This window comes from Centropristis striata, chromosome 6 (genome assembly GCF_030273125.1).
Source record: "Centropristis striata isolate RG_2023a ecotype Rhode Island chromosome 6, C.striata_1.0, whole genome shotgun sequence".
NCBI classification, from domain to species: Eukaryota; Metazoa; Chordata; class Actinopteri; order Perciformes; family Serranidae; genus Centropristis; species Centropristis striata.
Window position 1 is genome coordinate 21,877,399 of NC_081522.1, and position 17,319 is coordinate 21,894,717.

The 17,319-nt window shown below is 38.6% G+C and overlaps 1 protein-coding gene across 1 annotated transcript in view; it reads left to right on the top strand.

Annotated features, from left to right (window-relative positions):
* The window catches only part of tmtc2b (transmembrane O-mannosyltransferase targeting cadherins 2b), a 161,219-nt gene that overhangs the window by 86,073 nt on the left and 57,827 nt on the right, over nt 1–17,319 (top strand). The window contains exon 3 of the mRNA XM_059335609.1: nt 14,341–15,187. Coding sequence (XP_059191592.1) covers nt 14,341–15,187 — 847 coding nt within the window. The remainder of the gene's footprint in view (nt 1–14,340; nt 15,188–17,319) is intronic.

Below are 17,319 nucleotides of genomic sequence, written 5' to 3' on the forward strand. Positions count from 1 at the left end.
ATTTTATCCAAAAGAAGACACTGTGAATACAGAATTATTAATCTGTATACGGTTTGATCTGTGTTTGGTTCTAAACGCTCCACGACTCTCTCCCACTCAGTTCTTTCTCACATCCTTTTATTTGATTCTATTTCTCAGTCTAACTCATCGGCCATGCTGATGCAGCCATGTGTGACTAAGTGCTCCTCTTCAGCTATTTTCCCCTCGTTTCTGCTCTTACTATACTCTCTAATTGTTTTCAAATTCTTTCTTGTTTAGCTGCTGAGTTGCAGTTTTGTCCTTAAACATCCAGTCAACCGTGTGGACTAAATGGACTCTGGCCACCGCCCAATTCTAATTTCTCCTCTGTGACACATTGGAATGATTATCGCAGCAGTAAAGCCAAGCCACGCGGGACCATCTACCAGTTGCAAACATGGATGCAAATTGTGGAGTCCTCCGCAGTAAGATCTCTAAAGTGGGACTCAGATTGATTAAATCCTGTCGTTACTGTATTTGAGATTAGGGATGGGAATAATTAATCGATGATCGATTAATGGTCGTTAAGAATTTGGTCGATCACGTGGAATTTTTAATTGGTCTGTGTATTTGTTAATTTAAATTTGATCTCTGACTGTGTATCAGTACACTGCAAAAAAGCCAACTTGTATTTTTTGGCCTAAAACAGTGATTGAATTTGGTAAAACTTGGAAATATAAATTATTGACATTTAGGGCAATAATGTAAGTTAGCACAACAAAGGAAGCCAGTTGTCTGCTCAACAACAAGTTGGTGAGTTGTTGTTACTTATATCTTTAAGTTGGGGTTCACAACAAGGGACAAGTTCTGCTAACTCTTATTTCTTTGTTGTGAAATTTGGTCATTAGCGAAAGCTAGCGGCTAACTGATGCTAGCGGCGCTGCTTGTTACAGCTACAAGAGTAGCCATTAGCGTTTCAATGCTAACTCAAAATTGTGGTCGCAACATTAGCTGACATTCAAAGCGGCGTTACAATCGTGCCAGAGAAATTCAAAGTTGAGCAAACTCAAAAACAAAATTTAAAATACTTAAATAAATTTAATTGTCCAACTTAAAATTTATCGAAGTTTGTTGCCTTGAAATGTAGTATATCAGTACTCACTGAACAGAAACACGGCAAGTGTTCAGTTCTTAATGTCAATAAGCCAATGAGCTGAGAATTAAGTTGGATAAAGCTACAGTTTGGAAACTGAAAGCTGCAATAACAATCATAATACACACAGAAATACAAGAGTATTTGTTGGAGCAAAACTAGCTTACTGTATCAAACCTTGCTTGCATGAATTACGAATGAATGAAGTTTAATTTTACCCAAAACTTATTTAAACACAAAACACATTTAAATATGAAGATTACTGTGGAAACTAACTTCAGGCCTCTTTGGAGGCTAAAACATAAAACATTGAGCTCCTTGACGTTATCTTTATAGTTTAATCTCAGTTGATTTAGTTTTCCGATTGACAGGATCAAGTCTCTTGTCATTCTTTCAAAATAAAAGCGTCTGTTATCAAAACAGGCGTTTGCATAGTACTGTATATATGTCTTTTATTTTGGGCATGTATGCATGCAGCAATTAATCAATTAATTGATCGTTAACGTTATAGATAATCAAGATGGCAGGATTCTTCCAAACGCCCATCCCTACTTGTGACCAGCCTAAAACTTCTTCAAGACACATCACATAACTAGGTTGTTGCTATATTATTGATACAGATTTACATAGCAGTTTGTTTTCTCTCCAGCATACTGAGGATTAATAATTCATTAATATCCTGAGTGTGAAAAAACCCTTCACCATGCTGTCACAGAAGGATTGCACCAAAAGGAGACATACAGGTGTTTGATTTCTTCACCAGCACATCTGAGAATTCTTCTCTCATTCCCTAGATTCATTGGTAATCTCTGGGCATGCCGGTGTAGAATTGAGTTATCATGCCCTTGTGAGAGTTGAAGCCTGCATGGAGACAGAGTGTGGGTGCTCAGAGACGTACAGAGAGATTTCTGCTGGCATACTCCCACAACATCTTCTGTTCAGTCTCCCAGTCTCCTTCTCTTCTTTCTCTTTGTCTGTTCTTTTTCTCTCTCTAGAGTGCTCTTTATATTTCTCTCTTTCTGGCCAATTTTGATTTATGTCTGTGCGGAAAACTACAAATTAAAGTAATTTCATGGTCCTTAAGTGACTTTTATGATTCTATGATGGTTTTATGAGTTTGATCTATGGCTCCATTCCTTTACAAATGAAGCATTGCCCTTTTGGTATTCCGAGTTCGTTCTACCTGCTGGATATTCTGTGAAAGCTCCTTGCTTTTAATTAGCTTTTGAAAAAGAAAAAAAAGAACAGCCCCACCCAAAGTGCTCTGTCTGAGCTGCTAATAATGCATTGTTAGTAGCTTGTTTAACCTTTTATTGTTATGCTTTCTTTTCTTTTATTCTTATAACAAATTGACGAGGTGACATATTTTATGGAGCAAGTGTTTATTTTTATTCACTGAGCAGATAAAGAGGATGGCCCTATTATATTTGAACAAACATGCTCTTCCCAATGGCCTCGCTAGCTGTGTGGCTCCAGGGATGACAATGTCTGTCTCCCACAAACTGAAATGTCACTACAAGTATTGGTTGGACTGCCATTGAGATTTTGTTTGGACATTCTTCAGTGGCGGTTCTAGACCAATTTTTCTGTGGGGGCCAAGGAGGGGCCAGTGTTTAATCAGAGGGGCATATTCAAAAACTGCAAAGATGATATTTAAGCATTCAAAACCTTTATTTTGCCTTATTTAAAAATCTAATTTAAGTGTATTTTGAAGATACAAATACATTGAAACAATAAGACTTACCAACAAGAACAGTTATTTTTGTACGACAATGATATTTCTCATCTTTGTGCACAATTACCTTTTTTTTGTAATTTACACAAGCTTTTATTGCTTTTATTCAACTACACAATGTACATATTTTGGGTTCGTTTTGTGTACAATGCAATATTGTTTGAAGAAAAAATAGGTAAGTTAGTATTTTTGGACTTTTGGGCCTTTAGAGCAACGACTTTTAACCAGCTGATAGAATAATATGATTTTGGTCCACTCACCCCTCCCGTTGCAAGTGTGTTAGATACCTATGTTAGCCTTCAGGTAATATAAAAACACAACAGGCCCTCTTTAGAGCAAGTGTTAAATGTATAATGTGTCCTTTTCTGCTGCTAAGATTCTTTCAATTAAAATGGTAACACCGGAGCAATGCAGTCATTACAGTAGGCTTCTGCCTGTTAAATCCCTCCATCACTCATCCTGCTCAATCCTGCCCACTGGACCTTTAAGTACAGACCCGCTCACACTGTCCTCAGATAGCTTTTTATTTATCTGTAAAACATAAAAAAACATTTAATGTTCCATTGGTAAAGAGTGGAACACTATCATTTGGTGATAAATCTTGACCACTTTATGGTTGACGCTTGTTTCTTCTGCTCGTCATCATCCCACACCACAAGTCCTCTTTTTATGTTTCCTGAGCTCCTCTCGTGCGTGTTACCAGCCAGTATAAACAGCAAGAAATGGCATGCTGTCACTGAGACGTGGCGGTCAGCCGTAACGTGACACACCAGAGAGCTATTTTCAAAAAGTGGTTCCGAGAAAATATGCAATCAGCTCAATTTTTTCAACATCCAGCATCAGACATCCCTCTGACTGTTTATCTGCTTAGCTTTGGACCCTAGCTCTGGCATTGTGTGTCTCATTCATGCATGTTCTGCAGGAGCTTAACGCCTCACTAAACCCTGCAATACAATGGCTCTGATCCCCCAAATGCAAAGTAATGACTGGGAATCCATGCATTGACTGGACTAAGCTAGTTTGGTTACAAACATGGCTAAGAAACGGTACATTTCTTCTTCTTTTTTTTGTCTATGAGTAGCATGGAGCATAAAGCACTCCCCTCCAACTCACATTTCATCCCCATCCATAGAGCTTGAATCAGCATCTTGTCACAGCAAATTTGCAGCAGTGGTCACACAGTCTAGTTGGCCCTCATAGTACAAATAAATACGGGAAACGAAAGACCAGAAATAAGGAACACTCAGTTTATTTTTCAAACCATTACTGTGGTTTCACTCAATAAATATCTCCTATGAAATGCTAAAGGGTTTGAGTCCGCTTTGGTTTTCCATTGTCATTATGTCCTTATTGTTTGGTCTGCCTGACAATTTTGCCCTTCCCGAATATGACTTCAGTTTGTATTGACTACTAATGAAGATAAAGTAAGAGTTCATTTTCTGGGCTTTTCAGTTACTTTACCGAATCGAAATGCATGACCTTGATGTGGCCGTGTGACCAGGAGAGTGCACTTAAAAAGAAAAAAAACAGGGAAACAAACTGGCATGGTTTTCTTCTGACCGCTGAATAGATCGAGTTGGTGCGTGACTTGAACTTGAAAACGGCAAACTGTTGTGACTTTTGGAAAAAAAATAGTAAGAAGTTTTGTTGTTTTTTTATACATTTTACCAACTCAAGTTTCAGAAACCATTGAAAACTTGGCGAAGTGGAGGATTTTCCATTGATGAGCTGTTTATATTTCTTGCCTCAGGCTCTCCTTCATCTTCCTCCTGCCTACCTATAACACACTTCTCGGTTTTAAACCCAACCAGAAGTTCAGATTTCATCCCCTACAGAGGCACCCTCTGGTTGACAGAATGAGATATGTTTTTCCTATGCTGTTATAAATCTATAGATGCCACTGATGACAAAATAAATGTGCTCTGATTATGGTACCGGGACCCTTCCTGACCCCTAAACAAGCATCATCTGGCTTCAGCATTAAAAGAAGACATGATTAGGACATTGAGAATAAGTGTGTTTAAATGGAGACGGGCTGGAATGTTGAGTGAAGTTTTCAAAGAAATGGATCCTATGTTGGTTCAATGATTATGGTTAATAAAAGCTGACCAAGAGAGCATGAGCTGGCGTGTTTTTTTACAACGTCTTGGTCGGAAACTTTCTCGCTAGGATTCATTCGCTTTCGCCACTAACGCTTCAATCCCAACTTTCACAGTTGGCCTTTGAAGATGGGCAGTAATACTTAAAAGAGATGAGTTTGCTCTTTTACACATTCAGCACAGACACTTAACCTGTCATTGGGTTTCATCCACCACTTAATGTTGTGTGTTGCCCTTCTCTGTCTCTTTCCCACTTCCTCCTTTGGGCTCTCACAGATACAGTATCTCCAACACTACTGGAATTTTTAATTCTCCTATCTTTAAAGTTTCACAGTCAATATAAGTCTGTTTTTTTTTTTTAAATCTCCAATGGATTCCTGCTCATCACTGGCTTTATACCCAGGGCTTTGCTGTTTCTGAGCCAGATCCTCTCCCATCTTTGTACTCTGCCTATCCACCATCCAGACCAGCTGAGTCTGTGGGTTTTCTGATGGGTTCACACGGGTTAAAAGCTTTGATCATGAGCAGTGCAAGGCAGGTCCGCTGTGGGCTTTGACCCCATGACCTTTTCGCACCATGCAGCCTGCGATCCACCAGTTGTCCTCTTGACTTTAAGTAAACTATATCCTGCACCTACAAACAGTCATTAATAAAGGGTTATCTATCCAGTGATGACAGTACTGATGTAGCTTATCTTTGCTACATGACAAATTGAGGAATGTGAATTTATTGCATGTGCCTAAAGAAGACTCAAAGTCTTAATTTTTAGAACATCACATCATACAGTAGATTAAAAAGAAACAGATGATGCCTTTCCGTTTTAAATATCCAAATAAAACAAAACACAGGGTTGCTTATTGAATAATTAGTCTCACATTTTGGGAAAAACACATTCACTTTTTGTGTTACTGTTAGATCAGAAGACTGATGTTGCTCCTATTTCTCTGCAGTAAATATAAAGCTAATCAGTTTAATGTAGCACAAAGGTTGGAAACAATGAGAAGACAAGCAGCAACCTGTGTCTAAAAAACCGAAGCAAATACAGACGTAGCTTAAACCTGTAATTCAACTAGTGTCAAAAAGTCAGATTGTATAAAATTCCATGAGTAAACTTGATTAAGTGATTTAACACCTCAGTAAATATTTCAAAAGTGAGTCTATGGAATCAATCACTAGTTTTAAGTAAACTTCAAATACAGCATGATGTTCATTTTGTAAATGATGCTCCAATTTAGAGTAAAACAGATGATTAACCAGGGTATGCTTTGACTCTTTCACACTGTGTTACCATTTCATGAAACATAATTGTAGGTCAGCAGTTCAGTTTTGCATCTTGCTAACCAAGCTAGCTAGCGCTAGGTGATAAAATGGCTCCCTCCTCTTGTCCAACGTCTGGCTCCAAAAAGAGAAGTTGGAAATGACCAAAATGTCAAACTCGAAGCTTTAAAACAGTAGTCCACAAACAAACAGGTGTTTTCACAGTGGCTACGTCCACTACAGTTTATGGGCAAACAGCTAGCATTGCAGCTTTGCATCACCGTAAGGTTAACAAGAAAGTAGCAGGAAGTAGCCCCAGCCAAGAAATAAGCCACTTGTTTTCACTCAGTTCAGTTTTTGTACAGATTGAACAAATGAGATATAATGATGAGATGATAATAAATACCGACTGAGCCACAGCCACGCATTTTGAGTTGTTGGTAGGCTGATTTTGCTACTTTTGGACAGAGCCACACTAGCTTATTGTTCCTGTTCCCAGTCTGTGTGTTAGGCTAAGCTAGCTGGCTGCTGGCTTTAGCTTCATAATCATTTAACTCCTCTCATTTAACTTTGAGCAAAACAGGCAAACAAAAAAAACAAATTAGAACATTTCTCTCTCTGTGAATGTAGCCAGAATGTGTTTAGCTTGAATGTGACCCAGTATATTTCTGTCATTGTGGCATTCATAGCTACAAAACACATTCTGTGTGGGAGCAAATAGTCAGACACTAGCTTAATCACATTTTGAAAACATGAGCCAGCTGTTGGTAATCCATAACACGTTGTTAGGAAGTGCAATAGCCAGGCTCTTATCTTGTCTTTTCTGCTAACAACCTGGTTTTTACAACCAAAGGTTCTTTACCGTCTCAGGGGAGGGGATCACAACAGCTGCAGCTGATAAGAAGGAGAAAAGATAGGTGGTGCATTTGTGGTTCATCAACCACAAGCTCGATTAGTTGATCCAGCGGTCAAAGAACAAGGACACAGTTTATATCCATCCATCAAAGCTGGAGTAAGATTTATGCAGACTTTTTAAGGGGATCTGGTGCTCGTACCAAATTTGAGCTTTCTTTTTCGTGTGTGTGTGTGTGCGTGAGTGAGTGAGTGTGTATGTGTGAAGGCTTTGAAGAGTGGTTATTCTCTGATTGGTACCCTGAGCTCATTTTCACTTCCATTACAAGTCTATCAATGTGAGGCAGGATCTTGATGAAAGGCCCTCTGCAGACAATTGATCTCAGTAATGATGAAGAGGAGGGGATAGGTCAGACATGCCACTTCTTCTTTCACAGGATTTTCTCGGAGGTGCTCGTCGAAGTGTGAGCCAGTCACGGCGTTGCAGTTTGATGGGCTAGTTAGATGTGTCGTGTGATGGATTGTTCTTAAAATTTTCTTGAAAAATGCAATGGTGTGCATCAGCCAATTATGCAAAAAAGGGGCTGTTTGTACCCAGAGAATAGAGGTACTTTCCCCATACTAATTAATTGAATTTCTCTCTGGGCTCTCTCTATTTTATTTTGCCACAAACCTTCTTTCACTGCATGCTAGCAGAAGAAAAAAAAAAACGTTTTAGATCGAGTTCTCAGTCAATTCAACCTAATCAAAGTGTAGAGGAAAAAAAGGCGCACAGGCACAAATAGGGATCCCATAATTGGCCTGTTTTGCATTTCATCTCCAAGGATATTTTATTCACATGCCTGGCTTATAAAAGCTAAATTGTTTCAATTCTGAACTGATTGCGCCTGAAACACAAAAGCGAAGGAAAAAAAACACTGCCCTCATGCCTCCTACAGGGTTGTGCTAAACCACTTATTTCAAACTAAACTGGATTATAGACAAAAGACACAAAGCTGGAATGCCTTGGTTTTTCTGTATAATAGAGCCATAGCACCCAGGGAGCCGTTGCCCGGCTGGTAATTGAACTTATGTTTTTGAATGGTAGACATTTTAACTGTCGGCATATTATGGAGGATGCACATGTTTGTTTACTCAAGAGGTAATGGACTCTGGGTTTATGTTGTCCCACTAGTAATGTGTCCTCCAGATCATCTCTAGAGCACTTCCTGTTTGCTTGCTGCCTGTATACTTCTTTGCTGTCACATTTATTTTCCTTAGAAAGTCAGAGCAGTATGGGAAAGTAGGCCATGAGGAGGAGCAGTGGGGTTACAAGTGTGTGCTGAGGTGCAATCAAAGGATTGTTTTATGTTCTCAATACTATCCAAAGACTTTATTCTGCATAGAAAAAGGGAAATGTGCAAGTGCAGCACAAGAATTTAAATGAAACAGCGCCTCGGTGCTCGGCACCAACATATGGATGTGGTTAAGGTGGTGTGTCTGAGTGTGTGCTGCGTCTGGGAAGAGTCAGGATGACATATCTGTTTGTCACAGGGCCAGGTATGAGTATGTATGGGAGCCATGCCAGATTATCGTCAGCACTTTCAGTGGTGTATACCAAAAACATGAAACACACATGCCAACTTGCTGCCCTGCGGACAGTGGTCTCATCACAGCAGGAACCAATCAGAATCAAAGGTACTGCACAAATCAGCCATAAACAGCACTGAAATTAGCTCAGAGGAGATCTGGGAGTTGTCTGGGGTGGGAACCTGGCACAATGCCCCGTGCATATCACACCCAATTTTGGATGACCTGTTCCCTCTAAAAATAGGGAAAGCTTATCTTCCAGCCTCTCCTCCAGAGTGCTTCTGCGTTAACTTTAAGGTGGTGTCTCATAAGCCCACGCTTGGGCCGGAGAGGCGACTTGAGAGCTAGTAGAAGAGCCTCGTAAATCCGAGCTGGATCTCCCTGAAGCAGTGATTGAGATGTATTAACACTGCTCAGCAAGCCTCGCTGGCAAAGTCTGCACAAAGTACAACCCCTGGGCCTCACGGACCACTTCAACCCACTTCATCTCTTTGTAGAGATTCTGCTCACCTGCTTAGATTGAAAAGTGGCCACAAGACCGCAGTTTCTCCACTTCAGTGATTTTAGGGATTGACTCAAAGTGCACATTGAAACCTGGTGTGTGAGATTTGAAGGGGATGATCTTCATCCATCCATCCATGCATCCCAGGAGTTCATATGAAGTTCACATGACAGATTTTTGGAGTGGGAATGGGGCATATGAAGAGCTGGGAAATGTAAATTGTTCACTGTAAAACCAACTTGTTGTTTCAACTAAAATATTTGATTGTCCATGCTGCGAAAGAATTTTATGTTAAGACAACGAAGACAATGGAGTTAACTCAAAGTAATCTTGCTATTTGACTCAGTATTTTAAGTTACAGTGTTGGAGTGACAGTTTGCTAAATATGCTTCTTCCAGAGAGTTAGATGAGAAGGTTGGTAGCACTCTAATGTCTGTAAGATAAATATGAAGTTGCTGCTCACCCCTGGTTAGCTTAGATTAGCACAAAGAGAGGGAACAGGGGAAACAGTTACCAAGGTAATAAAATCTGCCTAGCAGCACCTCAAAAGCTGAACTATTAACTTTATAATGAATACAAAATGACCGATTGTGTTTATAAAGGATTCCAGACTTTCTTATGCTAGTTCTCTAGCTAGGTTAGCTGTATGCTAGCTATAGCTTTTCAGACAACTCTGAAATTGTAAGTTTCAAACTTACAACCTCCGATTTGAAAAAGCACAATTTTACGCCACTCAAATTCAGAGTTCCTGCTTGTAAACTTGGGGCAAATATATTTAGTCCAATTTGAAGAAGAAGCAGTTGTCTGACATTACACAGTAGTGGCAGCACCCATTGAAGAGCACATTATAAAGGGTAAACCATCAACCAAAGGGCAACATAAATATAGTTGCCTGTGTTTAATTAAGATCATACAAATTCCAAGCACAAAATTGATGTTAAATATTATGTCAGCAGGATGATTTGTCTTCACTTTTGGCTCGCTGTCATGCCACACTGCAAAAAAAGAAAAGTTGGGTGAACTCAAAATTTCAAGGCAACAAACTTCGATAACATTTTAAGTTGGAGAATTAAACTAAATATTTTAAGTTTTGTTTTTGAGTTTGCTCAACTCTAAATTCAGATTTTTGTGAACTCAACTGTAAGTTGTACTAATTTAATAATATAATTTTACATTATAAGTTATAACAACTTTTAATCCTTACTTCTGCTAACTTCTGCAATGTGCTGAATTGGCACGCTTGTAACACCGCTATGAAATGTCAGCTAATGTTGCGACCACAATTTTGAGTTAGCATTGATATGCTAATGGCTACTCTTGTAGCTGTAACAAGCAGCGCCGCTAGCATCAGTTAGCCGCTAGCATCAGTTAGCCGCTAGCATCAGTTAGCCGCTAGCGTCAGTAAGCCACTAGCATCAGTTAGCCACTAGCATCAGTTAGCCGCTAGCATCAGTGAGCCACTAGCTTTCGCTGATGACCGAATTTCACCGTTTCCCCGCATTTCACAACAAAGAAATAAGAGTTAGCAGAACTATTGTCCCTTGTTGTGAACCCCAACTTAAAGATATAAGTAACAACAACTCACCAACTTGTTTTTGAGCAGACAACTGGCTTCCTTTGTTGTGCTAACTTACATTATTGCCCTAAATGTCAATAATTTATATTTCCAAGTTTTACCAACTTAAATCACTGTTTTAGGCCAAAAAATACAAGTTGGCTTTTTTGTAGTGCATCTGTCATTATATGCTGTATATAGTATCAATCTTCTCATCTAATCCTCTGCCGGAATGGGAAAGAGTTTTCTTCCTAAAATGTTGAACTATTCTTTTAGCTTATATAAAAGGATCTAGGTTATCTAGCCTTTATGGATGTGTTTATGTTTGTTTTTGTCAGTAGTTAGTCCCACAATCAGCAAGAACATGGATGCTGCATTCTTTTGTGTCGGCGAGGGCTAATTAAAATGATACATAGGCATGTTTTTATTTGTTGTTCGATGGGAAATGGGGCTTAGTTATTTATTCATTTTACCAGACCATTTAAAGATAATTTGCTTCATGACCCGTGTGTTCTCTGTCCTAGCCTTTAACTTGGGCTGGCACAGTTTCAGTCACCTATTCTATTTTCATACGACAAAACCCCACTTTTGGAACGTGGCACCATGTTATCAGTAGTATCTGTATATCCTGACAGATGTAAGTAATTTTCCTCTTTTTATTTTTAATAGCATTGAGATCATTGAGATTGTTTGGCATAGACTCTTTTGTTTTGTATCCAGTTGCCTAGCTGTGGTTTTGTGTTTTTATGTTCGAGCATCCGTTGTCACAGTGGGTTTCTAGCAAAAGTAGATTAATCGAGGCTGACTGGTTGAAATGTTCCGCTCATTAAATCCCTGCAAAGGTTTGATTTTTTATTCTTAATTTAGTTTTATTAAACACCATCATTTTTTTGACGGCTGCTCAAATTAATGAGAAACGGTGATGTGAATTGAAACGATGACCTTTTGTTGCTAAGAGACCAAATAACTTCTTCGGCAGGGGCTCATCATCCTGAAATCCTGCACTACGGGTTGTTGTCAGGTCTCCACCGAAGGTTTTGACAGAGTTGACCTTATACAACTTCGTTCTGTTTTCATGTTTGTGATATTTTCAAAAACTACAATGAATATTGTATGCCAATATTCAGCCCCACTGTGTTGTACTGTAGCCAAACAAGTGCACTGATTTCTTTCCTGAGTATGGTTGGAGTGATTGAATGTCTGGCTGCAAAATCAAGGAACCACTTTGAAGAGGAGTTCTTCTTTCACTCTTCGGTATACACTCTAAACCTATAAATGTGTCATATTTGATTGCATTGTGTTTTGAGGCTGTTTTCTTTACTGCCTCCATTGCACCACAGTAAATATTTTAATTAGCTGTCATGATGTTGTCTTCTGTGTCTCCAGTCTCATTTCCTGTTGTCTGAACGTTGGGCTGCAGCTCATTACATTAGCAGTGATCATTAGTAGGCAACAAAGTCTTTCCCCTGCAGTCAGATGTCCCCAGAGGTTAGTGAAGCCTTTGAACGCCAATGGACACGTGTGGAAATCAATACCACAACCCCAAAGCAGTGTCGGTGTAAAGTTTATGATCACAGATGAGACATGTGTGTGCCCTTTGGTATGTAGAGATGAAGAAAGATCACATGCACTGGAATAAAAGTAATATGAGGTTGGGGCCTTTGTTGCCTTCGGTTTAAGTTTAAATAATGAAAAAGAATTAATCTAAGAAAACATCTCGGACTATGATGCCCCGGAGATTTAGAGTGAGACTTCTGAAACGAATGGATCAAACCATTGCTGCATAGTTCATGTATTGATAATCTATGTTAAGTTGCATTCTCTGGTGCTGAATTATTTCCCATATTTGTTATATTTTGAGGCACAGACAAGTTAATACCACAGTGGGCGTTGCAGTGCATGCTCCGGCTGCTGAGTTGGGAAAAAAAGCTCAGCATTTTTCTAAGTTTGAATCTAACATGAGGACAATAAGAAAGGTCAGCTGGTCCTAACATTGGAACATGCTCGGGGCGAAATATGTCCAGTCATTTTTCAAAGCTTTGCCAGAAAGTATTAAACAACCAAACACACTATAAATATTTCATAAGTGTTCCCACACAGCATTTGGGAAAGTGTTTAATATCAAGTCTTTAATATGATGAATGGAGTTCAAATAGTTGCGTTTGTTTTGTTATGGCTACGAAGGCCATGGAGAAAAAATGTGTGGATGAATAGAAAGTTCTGACATAGGGTCACTTTCATTTATAAACAATCGATAAAGGGACTCACTGTGAATGCTCTGGCTTTAATAAAAGTTTGTGCGCTGTTTTTTTCTTCTTTTTTTCTTCTTGGCTGGCTTAAAAAGGACCAGTGTGGACGACTTAGTGCTATCTAGCAGCAGAGTTCTGGACTCGGGTCACAAATTTGATGACTTTTAACCAGACTTGGTCTAAAACACCAAACATATTGTATACTGCTTTTCATAGTAGTTAAGTGAGCCTGCTACATTGTTAACCCATTATCAGGTAAAGAACTATATTTGGTAGTTAGAGTCAGGTAATATTTTGAGAAAAAAGTTGCAAATTTACTAGATTAAAGTGGCAAACCTACAAGAAAAAAAGTCGCAGATTTACGAGAAAAAAGTGGGAAAAAAGCAACTTTTTTCTCCCCGATTCACCACTTTAAATCTCATAAATCTGCACATTTTTTTCTCGTAGATTTGCCACTTTAATCTCGTAAACTTTTTTCTCAAAATATTATTTTCGTATGTTTTTTTTTTTACACAATCTGGTTGTATGTAATATCCTCCAATATTCTCTAGGGTTGAAATTTGGAATTTGCAAGTATTTCAGTGAGTGTCCTATTAAGGGTTAAAGTGGTGAATCTGAGGGAAAAAAGTTGTGTTTTTTCACTTTTTTCTCGTAAATCTGCGACTTTTTTCGCGCAGATATAGTTAAAATATAGTTATTTGTCTGATAAAGGGTTAAAAGAAAAAAAAAACCCTGTTGTTTTTACGGTAAAAAAACAGCAGCTGTGGTTGCCAGAACTTTACTGTAATAAATACGGTGGAACTTTTTCAAATATTGCGGTAAAATGATGTTAGCACTTTTGATTTCACATTTAACTTAAATGTGAAATCAAAAGTGCTAATATATGGAATAAAATGGCAATCTTAAATTAAGATTGCCATTTTATTCCATATTTTACCGTAAAAAAAAAAAAAATGTTTTTCCATTGAAAGAAACTTATTATTAAACTTATATTTGTTAACTTGCCCAAAGTCCCAGTCCAAAGGCTAGAAAATATGTTTGTTTTTTATTGTGCAAAACAAATCAATTCATTTCCCTTAATTTCTAGAATCAACTAAAATTAACATCGACCCTTTAAATAGTCAGTAACAAAAAAGAAAAAAATAGCAATACACTGATTTGTTCATTATCCATCCGTACTATCAAGACACTTTACAGTATTCTTGCAGTGATGTAAGATCGGGTAATCTTGATCGATTTCCTCTCCATGGCCCCAGTCAGGTCCTGGGGTCATAAATATTACAACCACCCAGAAAACTATGTTTGGCTTGATGCTCTCGTGTGTGCAGTATATTTTCTCCAACAGTCATTCCTTTCCTTTGCAGCGGATTGATGGTTTGATCACTGTTTCTGTGTTTTCTTTGTCCTTCAGAGAAAGAACGTCCACCTGCTGCTGAATGTGTTTCTGCTGGCCGCCTGGGGAGCCGTCCTATTGGCTGGCCGCTTCTACTGGATGGGCAACAAACCTCCCAACTTCTCCAACTCGGACAACCCGGCGGCCGACTCGCCCTCGCTCCTCACCAGGACGCTAACCTTTTTCTACCTGCCTGCCATCAACTTTTGGCTCCTCCTTTTCCCGGACACGCTCAGCTTTGATTGGTCCATGGACGCCCTGCCTTTGATCAGGGGCCTTGCTGATTGGAGGAACTTACACACGGTCTTCTTCTATCTCGGGTTGCTGTTGTTGGCTTGGTTCAGCCTGTGGACCCAAAAGATGGCTAAGGGCAAGGAAACCAATGGCAAAGCGCATCATTACACCAATGGCAGGAATGGGAACAGCAATGGACACAGTTACCAATATAACAATCATGAACATATGAATAATTCCCACACAGACGGTCACAATAATAGTGCACAAAATGGTACCAAAAAGCACTATGAGAGCAGGACTCCACTGCCCACCACTGAAAATGTTGTGGTGTTCTCTCTAGGCCTGCTGGCTATCCCTTTCCTCCCTGCCACAAACTTGTTTTTCTATGTGGGCTTTGTGATAGCAGAGAGAGTACTGTACATCCCCAGCATGGGCTTCTGCCTGCTGGTGGCCGTGGGGATGAGGTCCCTGTACATCCGTCTGCGCCGTAGATCCTCCAGGGCGATGTTGGTGTACTGCAGCACTGCCGTGGTTCTTCTTTTAAGTGTCAAAACTGTTTTGAGGAACCGGGACTGGCAGAATGAGGAGATGCTCTACAAGTCGGGGATTTACGTCAATCCTGCTAAAGGTAAGGCTCTTTCATTCAAATCAGCCTGCTGCACATACACTGCAAAAAAGCCAACTTGTATTTCTTGGCCTAAAACAGTGATTGAAGTTGGTATAACTTGGAAATATAAATTATTGATATTTAGGGCAATAATGTGAATTAGCACAACAAAGGAAGCCAGTTGTCTGCTCAAAAACAAGTTTGTGAGTTGTTGTTACTTATATCTTTAAGTTGGGGTTCAAAACAAGGGACAATAGTTCTGCTAACTCTTATTTCTTTGTTGTGAAATGCGGGAAAGCGGTGAAATTCGGTCATTAGCGAAAGCTAGCGGCTAACTGATGCTAGCGGCTAACTGACGCTAGCGGCTAATTGCTGCTAGCGGCTAACTGATGCTAGCAGCGCTGCTTGTTACAACTACAAGAGTAGCCATTAGCGTATCAATGCTAACTCAAAATTGTGGTCACAACATTAGCTGACATTTCATAGCGGCGTTACAATCGTGCCAATTCAGCACATTGCAGAAGTTAGCAGAAGTAAGGATTAAAAGTTGTTACAATGTAAAATTATAAGTTAGAATTCAGAGTTGAGCAAACTCAAAAACAAAACTTAAAATATTTAGTTTAATTGTCCAACTTAAAATTTCATCGACGTTTGTTGCCTTGAAATTTTGAGTTCACCCAACTTTTCTTTTTTTGCAGTGTACACACTTTTATTCACTTGTATTCACATTCCCACACCAAAACCTCTTTCACACAACATATTATATGGCTGAATAGTGATAATGACGACTCTTGAGCAAAATTTGGGCATGTGTGCTGAATCTCTGTTGCTGCCCTGAATAATTCAGAGATAAGCTGCTTCTAAATGTCTTCTCTTCGTCACTCAGCCTTACCACAAAATATACAAGTGTTCACAAGTAGAACCCAGTATGAGTTGTACTACTCACGGTGAAGGTTGTCAACAGTATCAATACTGTAATACTGTTTTTTACACCTCACCTGTTTAAAATGATCTCAGCCGATTACACATTTAATAGTATTGAAAGTACAGAAGTTAAATATAATTATAAATATAATTTATAAATATAAATATATATATATATATATATATATATATATATATATATACACATCCCTTAGCTTACTTTAGGATTACAGCATATTTGTATATCTATATTGTGTATGTATATTGTATATATATCTACTTTTTTTTATAGGGACCCATTTTTTAGAAATGATAAACCATCATGACCCATTTCACAATATGCCTTATCTTAATCATGAAAGGAGCATATTTGTGGATACATTAATTTTCCTGACCAGTTTTACTGCCATTTCCACATCTCCTTCTAAGATCTTAATAGGCAAACCAGCTATTTCGAAGAGATCTACAATTGATAAATCCCGTCTTTATTTTATGCTTGTATTACTGAAAACATATACACAAATTAAATGCTTTAAAAATGCATTTAGGGAAAGTTAACTCCTCAGTATACAATTAGCAATAGCTGTTTAAGTGCAACTATTGCTATCAAATAGTCAATTAATTTATTTAAAAAGTCATAAATCGATTGATTAACCATATGAGGTATATTCCATGTCAAAACTCATTGGATATCAATTTACTTACACCTTGCAAATGTGATATATTTGCTTTTTAGTATTGCATTATAGAAGAAATCCTGCAGATTTATTTGGAAACCCCTGGTCGTGAGCCAGTCTCAATCCAATCAAATCCACTTTATTTGTTTAGCACATTTAAACAACAAAAACGTCTTCAAAGTGCTGTACATAGAATCAACAATAAAACAAACATTTCCATATACCAATAAAAAAATAAGTGTATAAATCTAAAATGATGCTATAAATAAAACAATACAATCAAACAGATAAACATAGTAAAATAAATAAAAGACGTAGCTAAAAGTAGTAAAATAAATAAAAGACACAGAGGACCACAAAACTCACGCAAAGTTAAAAAGCCAAGGAATAAAAATGGGTTTTAAGACGAGACTTAAAACACTCAAGGAATGACCGCTCTATATCTTCTCATACCCAGCATGCAATCTGCTTAAGGGGAAGGGGCACCGTCCCCCGTCTCTGATTGGCACCTGTAAGAGCAGATAAAATATTCAATAGCCTTCACATTCAAGG